This window comes from Octopus bimaculoides, chromosome 26 (assembly GCF_046866305.1).
Source record: "Octopus bimaculoides isolate indiv1 chromosome 26, ASM4686630v1, whole genome shotgun sequence".
In the NCBI taxonomy this organism is placed as follows: domain Eukaryota; kingdom Metazoa; phylum Mollusca; class Cephalopoda; order Octopoda; family Octopodidae; genus Octopus; species Octopus bimaculoides.
The window spans coordinates 1,340,494-1,358,958 of NC_142953.1; the positions used below are offsets into that span (position 1 = coordinate 1,340,494).

At 39.8% G+C, this 18,465-nt stretch overlaps 1 protein-coding gene across 17 annotated transcripts in view; it reads left to right on the top strand.

Annotated features, from left to right (window-relative positions):
* LOC128247007 (uncharacterized) overlaps window positions 1-18,465 on the top strand; it is a 361,520-nt gene that overhangs the window by 206,812 nt on the left and 136,243 nt on the right. For all 17 annotated transcript variants that reach the window (XR_016238539.1, XM_089342830.1, XM_089342824.1 and 14 more), the window contains one exon: window positions 14,813-14,918. Coding sequence is in view for 16 of the 17 variants with exons in the window: in XM_089342830.1 (XP_089198956.1) it covers window positions 14,813-14,918 (106 nt within the window). In the remaining variant the exon portion in view is untranslated. The remainder of the gene's footprint in view (window positions 1-14,812; window positions 14,919-18,465) is intronic.

Consider the following 18,465-nt stretch of genomic DNA (forward strand, 5'->3'; position numbering starts at 1 on the left):
TCTTTCAGTTTCCATCTACCAAATCCACTCACAAGGCCTTGATTGGCCGAAGCTATAGTAGAAGACACTTACCCAAGGTGCCACACAGTGCAATTGAACTTGGAATCGTGTGGTTGGGAAGCAAACTCTTTCCCACATGACTACGCCTACGCCTATGTTCACATATGAAGAAATCCTGCAGAAATGGATTAATCTTTGAGACTCTCGGGGATTATCCATTTGCGTGGGTTCCTGAAAGCCTTAATTTAAATCTTTAATTCTCCTCAGAGCACCTAGAAACCTTCTTGCAGTACACAGCTCCAAGTGCAATCGCTGTGCACCATTGCAGAACTCACACTGAATTGTTCATGTTGTTCTTGTTGTCGCATGCCGACATCTGTAGACGATATTTGTGTGTTCCTCATTCATTTCCTGGCTGTGTGAAATATTTCTGGTGCAGGTTTAACTGAAGTGATGGAGGTCGTTGACTATTGTAACCATTCACCAATCGGATTAGTGTTGGCAGTGGTAGTGGTGGGAGGAGAGAAATCCTGTTTTGTTTGTTTGCTTTTTTATTTTATTGGTCTGTCTGTTTGTCCTCTGTGTTCTGTACTTTATAGATTTATAACCAGTTAAATTTGATAGCTTTATGCGTGCGTGTGTGTGTATGTGTGTTTGTGCATGAGTATGTACATGTGTATGTGTGTCTGTGTGTGTGTGGGGGGGCATAAAACACACAGTTTCCTCTACCTCAGGTGATCTGATTTCTTTCTCTCCCTGCTTCCCCCCCCCACCTTTTCCCTACATGCTATATAACATTTGAAATATTTCCAACTCTTTCATAACCAACCACGTATCAAAATTGTGTTTCGCTGAATAATAATAATAATAATAATAATAATAATAATAATAATAACAACAACAACGACCACTGTGGCAGTGATTATTATGACGACAACAACAACAACACAAGCAGATTCTGTGCTTTGCCATACATCATCTTTTGAATATATCTGAATGTGTTTCCTCGGGTTATATCAAAGCAAAAGCAGAGAGAGAGAGGGGGGAGGGAGAGAGACATTTATGCTTGTAATTCCATCAAGCCATGTTGTATTTTTACTGCTAAAAATGTCTTTTGCTTCTCCAATTTCCTCCTCCTTATTGTAAAATGATGTGTTTTATTCAATTGTAATCTTGCAAGAATCTATTTTGTTACTGATGTAGTACGGAAGAGAATGGTTTTATTTATCTCTTCGTACCTGTCTCCCTTCTTCTTCTCCCCCTTCTTCTTCTTCTTCTTCTTCTTCTTCTTCTTCTTCTTCTTCTTCTTCTTCTTCGCCACATTGCTAAATTAACGTCATTTCTAAAGAGTAAAACATTGTGAGCTGCACAGAAATCATCTAATATAATAAATTTCTTTTTCTTTCCTTCTCTTTTTTTTGGGGGTTTTTTTTTGTGTGCGAATGTGTGTGTGTGCCTTTTTTTTGTTTTTTTTTTTATCTTTTTACCATTTCTATTTTGTGAAAACTGCAGAAGAAAAAATCTGATTATAAATTCGTGGAATGTGGCAATATGGATTGTATTGGGGGTGGTGGTGGGGAGCTAGCTATATCTATAGCTTTTTTTTTTTATTCTTCTATCTGCTGCAGCTTAGATGGAAATAAATAAATAAATAAATAAATAAATGAATAAAAAAAAATCCATTTTCTTGTAAAAGATGATGTCTGCATGAAGATTGGAAGAAAAAAAAAACGTCTCTTGAGGGGGAAAAGGTTTTAAACTTTACTATTGGAACTATATATATATATATATATATATATATATATATATAGATATATATATATATATACACGTGTGTGTGTGTATATATGTGTGTATATAGAGGCTGTCGCATATATAGAGGATATGGTTCTTATGGAAATCTTTGTGTAATGTCTTGTTGGTTGTGTTTAATTAATTGTGTGCTGTGTGTGTACCTGCATTTATACATACATGCATATACACATGCCTACATACTCACACATACACAGGGTAGATTATATATATATATGTGTGTGTGTGTGCATATACGTATTAGTGTGTTGGTATGTGTTTGCCAACATCTATGTGTGTGTGTGTGTTGGTATGTGTTTGCCAACATCTATGTGTGTGTGTGTGTTGAATTTGCATGTCTGTTAGTATATATGTGTTTATATTAGCAGATTTGTGTGTGTGTGTGTGTGTGTGAAAATATATATCTAGACAAAATATGAAATGATTTCACCAAAAATCAAAGAAAATCTCTAGAAATGATGCAGAATGTTCTGTTGGCGTTCACTTTTGTTAGAAAGTGGCGGCTATCTGTGTATTTCCTGGTTTTCTACTTAGCTTAAGAATCGAAGAACGGGGAGAAGAAAGAAAAAAAAAAAGTAGTAAATTCCTGAAAGCTTTATTATTTATTTATTGGTCTGCTTCTTCCGTTTGTTGTTCTTGGAGTTGGTGGAGAAGCTTCAAAGATTTTTGAGATAATCTAACGTCGCATTCTCCATCGTTGCTGTCACAAAAGATTGTCTTCCTCTTCACAGAGCATGGCGCTCACAGCGCTTGGCAACATGGACAGTTTCTCAGGGCACCGAGTAAGTGTCACTGGGGTTTCTCTGTCACATGGCAAGAATATGTGGAATTGAAAAATCAAAACAGAATAGGAAATAATAATAAAAAAAAAAGAAATCAATGAGGAAAATTTTTGAAGTAAAAGAAGAAAAAAAAACTTAGAATTTTCCATAAATTCACTTTGCCAGGAAATTCTCAAAGACATAAGTCACCTTTGCTGTTATATAACTGACAAGTCTTTAACTTGGTTAATGTGCCAGTGTCGTTTCATGGAATGGGAGGGGCCAATCTGCCTCTTCATAGCTGTCTTTGAAAAAAAAATTCTACCTTTCTTCTGTCAGCTTCTTCAAATGTTATGTTTACCATTTCTCCGGTGCCATTTATTGAATAATCACAAGTTTTGCTGTGGCTCATTGAAGGTGCATCGAGCGAGAAGTAGAAAGGAAGAGAGAAGCCATTACAACAACAATAATAATAATGGTTTCAAATTTTGCCACAAGGGCAGCTTGTGGGGGCGGTAGGGATGAATTGATTACATTGACCCCAGTCTTCAACTGGTACTTATTTTATCGATCCTGAAAGGATGAAAGGCAAAGTCGACCTCAGCGGGGTTTGAACTCAGAACATAAAGACGGATGAGAATGTGCAGAACATTTTGCCCAGGATGCTAACAATTCTGTCAGCTCATTGCCTTAAATAACAACAACAACAACAACAACAGCAACAATAATATTCACGGTCAAATGTCTGCCTCCACTTTGATTTATTCCTGGATTCTTGTGTTCTGCCGTTCAAATGTATCCAAAGGTCATACAGGTATTGTATGACTGCACAAAAATCAGATACCCACTTCCTTTACATGTCTATAAAACACACACACACACACACACACACACACACACACACACACAGTGTGGGTTTTTAAAAAAATAATGTTTGTTGTGTGCAGTCAGCCATAGAAACATTAACTGAAGGATCACTCAAAGAATTTAAGCGGAGAATATAAAATTTATTTTTACAAAGGAAAGGTCGACCGATTTATTTTGAAGTTCTACTGTGGAATGGCTTCCCCGACAGTCCAAGAATGCCAGTCTGTGGTGAAGCAACAAATTCACTGCCAACAATTTCCTTGTGCGTGTGTGTGTGCATGTTTGTTGTTTTATTAATAGTGCTAATGCCAAACTTGAGCTGCTTCCTGTGAAAATATGGTTTGGAGAAGAAGCTTTCTTCCCAATCAGATGGTCTTTGATTCAGTAGAATTATGTTCAAAGACATCCCAACTTTGACCATCCCATTTTCTTGTGTTTATATATCCTTTAGGTGGGTGGTGAGCTGGCAGAATTGTTAACAAGCCAGGTGTAATGCTTCATGATATTTTGTATGTCTCTATGTTCTGGGTTCAAATTCCGCCAAAATCAATTTTGCCTGTCATCCTTTCACGGTTGATAAAATAAGTACCAGTTGAGCACTGGGGTCGATGGAATCCACTTAACTACTCTTGAGTATAAACAAAACTACACCCAGCTGCCAAGCCCTGTTGAGCCTCATTATACGAATAAAATCTCAAGATCAAATTCATGGCCCACATCAGACCATGGTTGGGCGAGAGAAGATGCTGAGGCCTTTGTCCTGCAGTGGACTGAACATGGACAATCCAATCCAATCCAAAATCCAACATGTACTTTATTGTACTTTGAAGTGAAAACACATGGCTCAGTGGTTAGAGTGCAATTGATTCCTGGACCAGGCTGTGTGTTGTGTTCTTGAGCAAGACACTTTATTTTCACATTGCTCCAGTTCACTCAGTTGTAGAAATGAGTTGCGATGTCTCTGGTGCCAAGCTGTATCGGCCCCTTTGCCTTTCCCTTGGATAACATCGATGGTGTGGAGAGGAGGGGAGGCTGGTATGCAAGGGCGTCTACTGGTCTTCCATAAGCAACCTTGCCCGGACTTTTGCCTAGGAAAGGAACTTTCTAGATGCAATCCCATGGTCATTCATGACCAAAAGGGTTTCTTTCTTTTCTTTCTGTTTGAGTCTAGAGTAATTCGGAGGGAGTTTTGCCTTGCTATGTCTCCCAGACCAAATGGCCAGGTAGCACGGCTGCTGCTAGTTGCTTGCTTGCTTGTTTGTTAAAACAATTCTCTATGGTGATTGCTAGAGTTTTGTTGTTCCATTGTCCCTCGTGTGGTCAGTCCAAGTCGAAGCGCTCCCATGGACGCCACAATCTGCTAATTGTTCTGTGGTGGTGGTGGTGATGCTGGCGACATTATCGCCTTTAATCATCCTCTCTCTCTCTCTCTCTCAATACAAATGGCTGCCTTGTTATTATTAAATGCTGTTTTATCTAATGAAGTTATTCACATTGATAGCTTCCTGTTCACTTTTCCATGGCTGCCTGCTGTGTGTGTGTGTGAGAGAGAGAGAGAGAGAGAGAGAGAGACTTACACTGTTATTTGTGAGAGTGGATGTGGCTTGTCTTGTATGTGTTTAGGAAAGAATCAGTATCCGTTGTGTCTATGTGTGTCTGTGTGCGTGTGTGCGTATTTGTTGTTCTCATTGCTCATGTGTACGTGTGACATGACTTGTTTTATATTGCTGTGTGTGTGTGTGGGGGGTTCTCATTATATGTCTGCATATAGACATATGAACTGGCTTTCTATTGCCCTGTGTATATGTAAGGGTGTGTATGTATATATGTGTGTGTGTATTTGTGTTTTTGAATCTGTCTGTGACTGCATCATTTAGCTGTGTTTTTTTTTTCCTTGTGACTTCATCTGTAGCTGAGTGTGTGTATGGCTCAGTGGTTAAGAGCATCTGGTTCACAATTGTTAGATTCTTGGACCGGGCTTTGTGTTGTCTTCCATGAACAACCTTGTCCAGACTTGTGCCTCGGAGGGGAATTTTCTAGGTGCAATCCCATGGTCATTAAGAGTGAAGTATGGAAGCTCATACAAGTCAGTAGTAACCTCATAGGAAAAAGAGGGAGATGGAGGGAGAGAATCAGTGGGATGGTGAGTGGAGAGGGGGGCGGTAGCTAGAATTAAGGAGAAAAAATTGAAAATTCAGTGAAGCTTGTAAAAGGACCCCCCCCCCCCGCCTCCCATGGATACCTTCCCTCCCTGGAAATGGGGCATGTCAGACATTATAACTGCTGATATTAAGGGGGGTAGTGGTCTGTATATAAATAACAACCCTCTGCTCTGACCCTTTCCCCCCACCTCCCACCCTGTTCTTGTTCCACTTCCTCTCACTCCCCCCACCCCACTTTATTGTTGCTGTCTCCTGGCCAACAAGCGACATGATCCCCCCTCTCCCTGCTCCACCATCTCTTTCCCTCCCTCCCTCCATACCCACCACCCGCCTTTCAGCAATTACTCTTACATAAACCTTCCATTTCCTGGACCCTTTCTCTCCCTCTCCTTCACCCCCCCCCCATACACCATTCCAACAGTTGGTTTCTGATAGATTTCGCGTCCAAATCATTTCAGTTTCCTTTTTTTTGTTTTGTCTTTTAAATATTGGTTTCAGATTTCAGCACAAGGTCGGCAATTTCGGGTGGCAGTGGGGGGGCAAGACGATTCCAACGACCCCAGCACTTAACTGGTATTTACTTTATTGACCCCGAAAGAATCCTTTTCGAAATCTGCAAATGGTGCAATACAAAAACGTGCACTGGTTTGTTACCTGCACCACACGAGTTGCACCTGTAATTCAAAGGGACCAACCTTGTCGCATTCCTGAGAACTACGTTAAAAGTATGCGTGTCTGTGGAGTGCTCAGCCACTTGCATGTTAATTCCACCAGCAGGCTGTTCCATTGATCAGATCAACTGGAGCCCTCGTCATCATAACCGATGGAGCGCCAGTTTGTTCCCTTCCCTTAATTATTACCATAGTCATTTTTATTTCTTTGTTATCCCCCCCCCCCCAAAGTCTTGAATCTGTCCCTATTCCCAATGGTCGGTTCCTTCCTCTACTAAACCCAAATTCCATCAGCCTCCTACATTTCATTCACAAAAGCAAAAGCCGACATTCCCACATTTGAGTTCCGACTCTCGTTTCATTTATCGTCTGCTAATTTAATTTATAAAGGTTCGTTTCCATAATTAATTACATTACATATGCCACTTTAAAACCCTCAGTTCTGCTGTTGCTGTTGTTGTTACTGTTGTTGTTTCTGTTGTAGATATATATATATATGTATATATATACAGGGAGAGAAGTATTTAGGCATGAGGTAGTTTTAATTATTTTATGTTTTTTTTTTAAACAAAATACCCGCAAAATATTGTAATCCGGTGTAGAAAACGAGATCTGTTTACCACACTGGATGACCAAATGTCTGCTTCGTGTACACACACATACACCCATATACATATCTGGTTTTATGTATCTGTGTGTGTATATGTAGATGTATATAAACACATGTGTTTGTAGATGTAGATGTATTTATAGTATACGTATGCCTAGCTACACGTGTGCATCAAACTCTTATATATATTGTAATGGTTTTGTACTTAGAAATTTTTCCTGGGTTTCTAAGGAACTGTGTGTGTATGTAATATATATGCATGTGTATAAATTATGTATGTGTGTGTGGTGTGTATAATATATGTTTGCGTGCACACGTGTGTGTGTATGTGTGAGTGTATAAAAGTAGTTCCCAGAGTAATTAAATGGCATAACAGATGTTGACAGAACAGTTTCCTGCAGCTGTGAGGGCTGAGAGGGAGGGAGGGAGGGAGTGTAGCAGAGTTGCCAAGTCTCACAGAATGGTACTAATTGTAAGAGTACTGTGCCGTTTATTCTGACAGCTCCTTGCTCTGTCAGAAGCAAGAGAGACGGGGCCAGACGTAGCTGTGTGGTTAACATTGCATATCAACCACAGGGCTCCCCAAACTGGATGGATCGTATTCCGTGGCACATTACCAATGTGTCTTCCTCCATAGGCCTGAAGGTTAACGTGGGATCACTTGTGAGTAGAGTTTCATAGGCAGAGTCTGCTATTTCTAGCATCTCATGTGGCCATATACGAGTTCCACTCTTGGCTGTTTTGTATAAGAGTTGTTTAGTCCCAGTCATCCCTGATTAAGTTGTAGTTAAAAACATGTTAAACAACGAAGAGAATGTAAAGTTTTTGCCCAAAGCCATGATTAGTTCTCTGCAGTTATGTAGCCTCTAGTCTTCACTCTGGACATCTAAGAACGGAAAACCACCTTCAGTTATATTGGAAGACTTGGATGAGATATTAGGCTCTTTAAGAACAAGCAGTCTTGTAGCTTTGCTGCCGTTTTGCACTACATACCATCATCTGTTTCCTCTCAGCATGTAGAATCACACAACAGACGAAAAGTTGCTGTATTGAATCTCTTTCCTCTCTCAAAGATTTGTTTATTCACGGAATCCTTTCAATTTCTGGAATTCCATACCATTTTCTTTGCATTGTCTGATTAACTGGGTTCTTTTTGTACAGTTTCAAGAACATTTCTGGATACCAGTTTCTGGATTAGCACTTAGTTAGCTCCAATAGAACAAGGCATTGGGCTTCTTACCCTGTTTTTCTTTCTTTAAGGTACCCCGCTGCCTCTCAATGCTTGTGGTGTATAAGTACCCTGAGTATCTGGTCTCCATTTTCTTTTTCTCTCTCTCTCTCTCTCTCTGGCTGTGTGCAATGCAGAAAGAGAGAGAGAGAGAGAGAGAGAGAGAGAGAGAGAGAGACTGGTTTTGCAAACAGAACTGATAGACTTTTAACTCAAACCTAAGATAACAGCTGACTATAATAGAAAGCCAGTTTAGACACCGAGGAAAGCTAATTTTGTTTCTGCTGTTTGTGTTTTCCTTAAGATAAACTGGTGGGGTGGCCGGGTGGATGGCGGTACTGGTGGCGGTGGATGCAAAGATAACACAGGCTAATGCCTATTATAACATCTCTGGTATTTTTGCTGTTGTGATAACACTAATTTTTTATTTATTTATCTATTTGTTTCATCGCCATCGTCTCCGTCGTCATCTTCTTCGCTACGTACGTTCTCCTGCTTAGCCTCGTGTCTTTATTGTGTAGATTCAAATAGTGTTTTAGAGCTGAGCCAGTAAATAAATAGGCATTTAGTTACGTTATCTAATGTTGTTGTTGCTGTTGTTTTTGTTTTTTTTCTTAAAGGAAGACGGCATGGATGGCCGGCGATCGGCGAACGTGTGGTGTGTACATATATATGAATGAGAACATGTATGTACATGTGTGTGTATATACATATATATAAGGGTGGGAACATGTGTTTATATATATAATGAATGGATGTACACGTGTAAGTATATATGTGTGTGTGTGTGTGTGTGTGTAGTTCAAATTGTAGGTATTTTCATAGACGTCCCTAGAAATATCCGTCAAAGCGCCATCAAGTTCTGATAAATACAAGATGCCAAACCACGTCCTAATGTCATTTCTATCTGCTTTTCTTTGGATCTCTCTCTCTCTCTCTCTCTCACTATATATATATTTATTCTGTTCGATGGCGTTGGTGGTGGTTTCTCGTCGTCGTCGTCCTCTCCAACTTTGTCAGCCATACAAACAACTCCAGCAAGTCTATATATTTCCTTTATCTCTTGAACACATTCTCCAGATTTAACCACAAATATCGGCTCAACTAATCTTGCTCAACAACAACAACAACAACGGATTATAAATAAGAATCGTAGTTTTCGTTTTTTCTTTTTTCTGTAGTCCATAAAATGTTTATTTAATCCCCACCACCCCCTCCTGCCTGCCTGCCTTCCTCCACACTGCCGTTGTTCCTTTCTACTTTATGTAAGCGTTTTATTTTGGGAAACTCCGAAAAAAAAAAAGTTTTTTTTCTTTTTCAATTAAACATTTTAAAGCAAGAAAATTAAATTTTGAAATAAATTAAAAAAGTTGAGGCAGTAAGAATCTAGAGTTGCCTCCCTTACAGGACTGTGGCTGACACAGAGAGAGAGAAGAGGAGACGACGACGACATTAAAATTTAATCACTGCCTCTCCTCTCTCTCCCTGCCTTGTCTCTCTCTCTTTTCTAAAGAGACCGGCACCTGAGGTGTTTCAATTTAACTCGGCCTCACTTCTGACTGTCTCAGCTAACAGCACCAGCAGCTGCAAGTGCTCATATTTTGTCAATCTTTCACTAAATCCGTTTTATTAAAACAAAGCAGTTGGATCTCCATAAATGCTTTTCAACTTAATACGTTTTTTCCTTGTTGTTGTTTTTAGCCCTCGATTAATTCTGATTAAAAGCAGTCTTAATATATAAAGTCATTTCGTCTTTGACCATCCCGTCTTCTAGCAGTATATTAAACACTTTATTACCCATCTTCTAGCTGTATGTTATCTTGTGTGTTCTTCATTTATTAGAAGAAGACTGTCTGTTTTAAGTAGAATCTGGCTGCTACTTCTAGCAACGCTGATCACCCAGTTCTCTTGTTTGCTTGCTGTTTAACTTGAGGCCAGTTCTGATTGATCAAAATCATTCTAGCCTTAACTTCCTCTCATCTTCGACCACAATGTATCTAAGAATACATCACGCAGTGTGTCCTTCCTTTTCTTTTAATGATGAGGTTTTATTTTGAGATCTTTCCTGTTTATAATGAACACAAAACGTCTTTTCTGTTGGTACTTTCTCTTCCATCTCTATTTGAATAACTAAACATTATATACCCCGAAGTGCACACGACTATGTAAAGCAGTCTCTGTTCTGTCTTGGAGAGAAAAGAAGTTTCCCCTTAGATATGTTATTTTTACCTTTTTACTTTGTTTCACTTGTTGGACTGCGGCCATGCTGGAGCACCGCCTGGAAGAAGTTTCAGTTGTATTTTAAGTCTATCGGTCTCTTTTGCTGAACCACTAAGTTATGGCGATGTGAACAAACTAATACTGGTTGTCTAACACAACACACACACACACACACACACAAACCAGTGCTCCACAAGCTTTTTTTTACTTGTGGTACACTTATATTGTTTTTGAAAATTCGACCGCATGTCTGAACTAAAAATATAAATTAAAAGTATAAGGTAGAAATTATATTCAGGTTACACTGCAGCACACCTAGCATTGTGCCATGACACACCAGTGTGCCATGGTACACTGGTTGTGGAGCACTGATCTAAACGACAGGCTTCTTTCAGTTTCCATCTACCAAATCTACTGACAAGGCTTTGGGTTGGCCGGAAGCTATAGTAGAAGGTACTTTCGCAAGGTACCATGCAGTGGGACTGAACCCAAAGCCATGTGGCTGGGAAGCGGACTTCTTACCACACAGCCATGCCCGCAGCTGTGTTCTGAGTATTTATTGCTGACTTTTCCTTCCGGGGAGGGGGGGGTCTGTTACCCCCTCCTCAATATCTCTCTGACCCTGCTGCTACTGGATACACATTGATCACATCACAACATCTCTCTCTTTCTCTCTCACCCTCTCTCTGATCTTTTTGTTCTTTTTTCTTTAAGCTCCTTTCTAATTTTATCTCACCTCCTTCTCTCCCTTTTTCTATCCCCCTCTCCCCTCTCTCAATCACACACACACAGTCTCTCTCTCTCTCTCTCTCTCTACTCTGATATTTTCTTCTTTATTTTTCAGCTCCTTCTTAATTTTCTCTCACTTGCTTCATTCCCTTTTATCTCTCCCCCTCCCCCCCTCTCTCTCGACATACCTCCCACCTCCGTACAGTTCACCCCCCCTCTTCCCGCTTAAAGAACTGTTTTTGCTGCCAGGGGAGAGAAATTATAGGGCAGGTTAATTTAATTGGCCATTTTCACCGTCATCTGACAGTAATTTCGGTAGCTTTGCCCTGTCATCCCAGGCGTTAATCTATTATGCATATTTTTAGGGATGGGGGGTAGGGGTCAGAAGGGTCAGCATGAAATTACCATCAATCATACCTCCACCCATCCATCCATACACCCTATTTTCTCCCTCTCTCTCTCTCTCTTTCTATATATATATATATAAAACAATGGTATATAATAAAGATGATTGTAGAGCTCTCACTGAAGTCTTGCATCAGCACTGCCGCCACCACCACCACCACCACACTTGCGCCGTCTCCACCACCATCGCCATTGCTGCAATCACCACCACCGCCACCATCCTCACTATCATCATCAACTATTCTACTTTATCCACCACACTAACCTGGGACTTTCTCTTAAAGAAAGCTACTGATGTCTTCTAATGTCTGTGACACCGTATATGAGGAGCCGACTTTTAAAACCGGTGTAAGTGCATAAGATAGTCGATTCCATGATAACCATTAAAACACAATCTAGAAGTTGCTGGCTTCACACATGTGAAATTTTTCTTCAGTCAAACTGGGATAGGTGCCATATATAAGACAGCAGACGAATCTTAGTCTTCTAATCAAAATCAGATATTGTGCTTGTGCCACGTAAAAGGCACCAAGTCCACTCTGCTGAGTGATTGGTGTTAGGAAGGGCATCCAGCTGTAAAAACCCTGCCAAAACAGACACAGAAGTCCGGTGCAGTCTCCAGCCTGGTTGGCTTTTGTGGTACCGTCCCACCCATACCCGCATGGGAGACGGACGTTAAACGATGATGATGATGGTGATGGTGATGATTCAGGTCATTGTTTTAAACAATTACTCAAAAGTCATTTCGGTGCATGTATCTGGTTTTGGAAGTAAGCCCCGTAAAAGGCACCCAGTTCACTTTGTAAAGTGGTTAACATTAAGAAGGGCATTTGGCCATAGAAAACCTACCAAAAGCACACAATGGATCCTGCAGCTCCCGTCCTGACCAGTTTCTGTCAGATTGTCCGACTCATGCCAGCATGGAAAGCAGACATTAAATGATGATGATGATGATGGAATCAGTTAAAGCTTGCCAATGCAGAATCTCCATCGTTGGTTTGATGCTTCTTTGTAATTAAAAAAGGGGGAAAAAAAGACAGTAATGCCAAAGCACTTCCATGAAATGTTTCTTGAACTTCTCCCATTCGTTCCATATTTGTAACGAAAGGTAAAACTGTTGAGGTATTTAAGAGATGTAATTAAGGCTGTAATGCAAATACCCAGTCTTTGGTGATAATCTGCCATAATCCTTGCTCTAAGATATCTTTGCTTCTGTGATGATGTTGCTGTCGTTGTTGTTCTCCTTTCATCATCATCATCATCATCATCATCTTATCTCTCTTCTTCTCTTCATTATTTAAAATGTTGGGTTTAGCTTTTATTTTTTTTTTTTACTTTTTTAAATTAAATTTTTTTTTCCTTCTTTAAGCTCTTTTCTTCTTTTAAATCTTCTGCCCTTTTTTTCTCTTTTGTTTAATCCCTTCCATCTCCCCCCTCATCACTTCTACACCCCCCCCTCTCTCCTTTGATCTCAATTCATACCCCCCCCCCGCCTTCCTGATCTTTTAATTTCTCCCCCTTAATCTGTTCAGCAATCTTTCTCTTAATCTCTTCTTGACTCTGCCCCCCACCCCTCTCCCCCCTACTTATCTCTCCCAATATCTTCCATTTCCCATCTTCGTCTTTATCGTTGCTGGTGAAAGTCGTGTGTGTCTATTTAACACATCCAGTGTAGATTAGATATACCCAGTAGACACACAGACACACACAGCAGGCTGGCAGAAGCGTTAGCATCCCGGGCAGAGTGCTTATTGGTATTTCGACCATCTTTCCTATTCTGAGTTCAAATTCCGCCACGGTCGATTTTGCCTTTCATCCATTCAGGGCTGAAAAATTAAGTACCACCAGGGAAGTACTGGGGTCGATGTGATCAACTATCCCCACCCCTCAAGACTGCTGCCCTTGTGGCAGAATTTGAAACCATTATTATTATCATTATTAAGCCAGCAAGCTGGCAGAGTCGTTAGCATGCCAGACGAAATGCTTAGCAGTATTTCGCCCGTCGCTACATTCTGAGTTCAAATTCAGCCGAGGTCTACTTTACCTTTCATCCTTTTGAGGCCTTTCACACACTGGATTGTGCTGAATCTCTCTCAGAGTGAGTCTGTGGAGTGCTCAGCCACTTTCACATTAATTTTGTGTGCATACTGTTTTGTTGATTGAATCAGTTGAAACACTTGTCATAAGTGACAGAGTGCCAGGCAGCAGCAGCAGTACTGGTGGTGGTGGTGGTGGTGGTGGTGGTGGTGGTGGGGGTGGTGGTGGTGGTGGTGGTGGGGGTGGTGGTGGTGGGGGTGGTGGTGGGGGTGGGGGTGGTGGGGGTGGGGGTGGTGGTGGTGGTGGTGGTGGTGGTGGGGGTGGTGGTGGTGGTGGTGGTGGTTGGAGTCGGCTGCTTAAAGAAGTATTTCTTCTGAAAGTTGGGATTTTATTTCTTCTGCCAGTTGATTGATGATTTTGCACTTCCAGAGAGGAAGAGAAAAAGAAAAAAAGCAGACCGGTGTGCTGTACTCTAGCAGAATCAACTTCCCCCCTCCCACCGCTACTCCGTCTTCACCTGCACCTTTCCAGGGGTTTCTGCAGCAGTAAAACTTATTCTTACCTGCCGCAACAAAATATTTCTAATATAAACAATTCTCCTCCTTTTTTTTTCCTATTTCCTTGCAAGTCTGTAATAATATATCACCAATCAGTTTCTTTTCACGCATTTTACCCCTCTCACTTGCAGACTTTTAACAATCTGGAGTTAGGGCATGTGTGTGTATGGGGGGGAGGGGAACCTGAGGCTTACAATAACCAAAAAAATATAAAGCAAAGAAATTTTTTTCTTCCACAAGGTTTACCTAGCTACCTCCACCTCTCTCTCTTTTCCGTTTGTCTATCTATGTCTCTCTCTTTTCCGTTTGTCTATCTTTGTCTCTGTCTCTCTCTCCAGCGATAAAAGAAAATCCAAGACATTAATTGCTGGAATTTGCATCTAAAACCTTAATTGCTTAACCTTGTGATACACTGTGGGGTTCATTTGGCCCTGGTGGGTCCATATATGGACCCATTCAGCTGTAGAAAGAATAAGAACTGGGGTCGATTCATTCGACTAAAAGAATTCTCGAAGGCAGTGGTGCTCCAGCATGATCGCAGTCTAATGACTTTAACAAGTAAAAGACAAAAGCTGAGCATAAACTGATGAGGATGATGATAGTGTCGATGATGTTGATGATGATGTTGATATTGTTGTTGATGATGATGTTGATGATTGCTTAATGTTTGTAATATTGCCAGTCTAACAAACCTTTCTTTTCTTTTCTTTTCTTTTTTTCTTCCTCCCCCTCCTCCTCATCTTGTGTTTCCAGACCAAACGCGATACTCTGGTGGTGAATGTGAAATGGTATTATCGTCCATCTGAAGTACCCTACAACGTTTATCAATACCTTGTGCAAGATCGACACACAGAAACCAGTAAGTGTCTCTAGCTGTTGCCATTGTTGTTGCTCTTTCTTCTTGTTTTCGCATTTTCATTTACATGTGTCTCACCCCCCCTCCTCCCCCTCTTCATCACGTTCATCAACCGTCTGTTGCCCGTTTCCCTCTCTCTCTTTTCTTTTTTGTTTTAAGTAAACATCCATATCACTTTACTTCGTAAACACAAACACTCTGCCTTTGTCTCTGGCTTACTGTTTTTTTTTTTAATATTAATTCATGTTTTGCTTTTTCGTTTATCTATTTTATGTTTTTCCGTATATATTTATATATATATATATATATGTATGTATATAGGGAAACACATACATAAATGTATGTATCTATGTGTACAAATGTGTGTGTTTGTGTCTGTATATTTATATAGACACTCATACATATATTTATGTATAAGTACATACGCATATCTATACATACACACTGTGTGTGTATGTACACTGATGCATATGTAATGTGCATACTTGTTGGCACAACTCTGCGTTGTTGTTTGTTTACTTATGAACTGCAAGGAGTTACACGAAACTTCTCTCTTTCTCCCTCTGAAAAACATGACAAAAGAATGGCCAACAGATCTTGTAAGTGGGAAAGACAAACAGACATGCATACAAATTGTTCAAGGTTAAGAAACGGGGCCGAACGCCTGATTTCGAAACATTTACAGAGCCTATTCCATTGTTGTCGGTGTTGTTGTTAACTGATGTAGCCTTCATTTCTTTTGTATATATTGCACAACATGTATACTTGCATTAAAATTCTTTTTTTCTTGTATCATATTCTGCCATTCTATGTAAATACCCATTCTTTTAAGTCTGTCTTTGTACTGTGCCACTCATCTCTTGCCCTTGTGGCAAATAAAACAAATCTCATTGGTGGGGGTCAATGTAATCAACTACCCCTCCCCCATTATTTCATACCTTGTGCCTATAGTAGATGGGGTTACTACTACTACTACTACTACTACTACTAAGGCGGTAAGCTGGCAGAATTGTTAGCATACTGGGTCCGACTTTATGTTCTGAGTTCAAATTGGCTGTTATATCCAGCAGGTCAAACAGCAGCGTAAAAGCCCTTTCGATGATGGTCAAGAGATAGTTATATCTTTAACCTTTGGCTGTTAGTCTAGAAATTTCTGCCAAGACGACGGAGCAAAGCTTTGATACTTTTATATACTGGACAACAAATATATATTTGTGTTTCCTGATAGAATTTCGGCAATCATATTGATTTCTGATAATTGAGCATATTGGTGTCTTTGTTTCCATGTTAAATCTGAATGGACTCTGTGTCTCTTTCTCACACACACATTATTATTATTATTGTTATTATTATTTATTATTATTATTATTCGTAGTGTAATTACTGTAATTTACTGTACTGTTGTTTGAATTCACACGTCATATTTGTTCGGTTCATGTGTACCGTTATTTCAGTTAATTATACGACACGATAATTATATACTGGCCCTCTCGTTTGTCTATCACATGGCCAGGGCTGCGGGTATAAGAACAACACACCATATTTCACTGTAAAGAATGTTGCTATTTAATATTTCCTCCTCCTCCTCCTCATCATCACAATGTCTGCTTTTCCATGCTTGCATGAATCAGACAAAATTTCACTGAGGCAGGTTTTGTACAGCCAGAGACTCTGCAGGTCGTCAACCCTCATCTGGTTCCAACCAAATTGATATTTCCCCTAGCTCTTTGAACAAGAACAGCTCAACGGCCAGACATGTTTCCGTGGAAGACTGAATATGAGCAACACTGCTTGTATGATGGTGATATTCGTTTACAAAAGAAACTCACAATGTGAACACAAGGAAACATTCACACACACACACAGATATTTATATAACTGGCACTACTAAGCCATGCACCTTTACACATATATATACACTACGATTTACCTCAACTATACCTCACTCCGGGTGTCTTTCTATTGTCTTGAGCCACCCAATGTTGTGTGGTGGGTAGTGAGGGGTGATGAAGTGAATGTCGACATTCTGCATGTCTGGCACCATCTGTGCAGTGGTGATCATATTGCCTACAAGTGATATGTCCTTCACCCTGTGCTTTTGAAGGCAGGCAGAATATGAGATGCTTTACTTAAAAGACTGGTTAAGGGTTGGTGAGCGGAGGAGCATCTGGTTGTAAAATGAATTTCTGTCTAACCCATGATGGTATGGAAAAATGGATGTAAAAACAGATAAAGATAAATATATGCCTATGTATGCATACATATACATGTGTGTGTGTAACTTTATCTCACGATATCTATCTATCTATCTATCCACACATATACAAACACACACACACACACTCAGTCACATGTGTGTATGGCTTTATGTATGCATGAATATATATGTGTATAAATATATATACACACATGCATGTGTATTTATGTATGTATATATATGGATATTTATACACATACGTATGTATATTTATGTATGTGTATATATGTGTGTGTGTTTGTGAATGTGTTTCTCTATGTATATACACACAGACACACACACGCACACATACAAACATGGGGGCCATGTAGTTAGCAGTACAACATCCTACGCATGCAGTTTAGCTTCCAGCTTCTCAACTGCTCCATTCATGCGTCTAATTTTATCTGAGTCTCTCCATTGAAAGTCGATCTGGCAAAACAATCCACCTGAAATGATATGTGCAACTTGATGATTAGACGTGCGCGCATTTCTGCATCTGCTGTCCATTAAGGATTCCTTTCGATGATTACTTACAATTTTCACTTTATCGCTTCTCCCTTTCAGCTTTTTATAGCACAAGATATTTTTAAAATGCTAATCCAGCAACTGTAGTTGTGACGATGGTGGTGGTGGTGGTGGTTGCTGCTGTTGTTGTTGTGTGACCTTCATTTGAATTGATTTCTAGAATTAGTTCTGAAACCAACTCCACCCACCCACTCCTCTGCTTTTTGTTCCTTCAAACCTATTCACTCACTTGAAGTATGCACACACACACACACACACACACATATATATATATATATATATATATATATATATATATATATATATATATATATATATACATAATGTATACATACATACACACACTCACATATATTTTCATATATATATATATCTATATATATACACATATCCATACATAGACACACACACATACACAAAGTGATTGTTGATGTTTTTGTGTGCATATATACTTGTATGTGTGTATATATATATATATATATATATATATAGACACATGCACACAGATATATGTGTATGTAAATACATACAATTAAAATCATATACACCCTGTGTGTATATGAATGTCTATATTATGTGCATATCACACACACACACCTACACAGTCAAACCAACACTTGCCCAGTTACAACTCACATGCACTCCCACCTACCCACCTGCTGTCTCTATTTTAATTTGTTTTGTAAATCAGGAAGATTTGTTGTGCTTTTGGCTTATATTTACCTTTGTCACCGTCGTTGTATGGCTTCATATTGATTGCTTCATGTGACCCCCTCCGCTATCAAA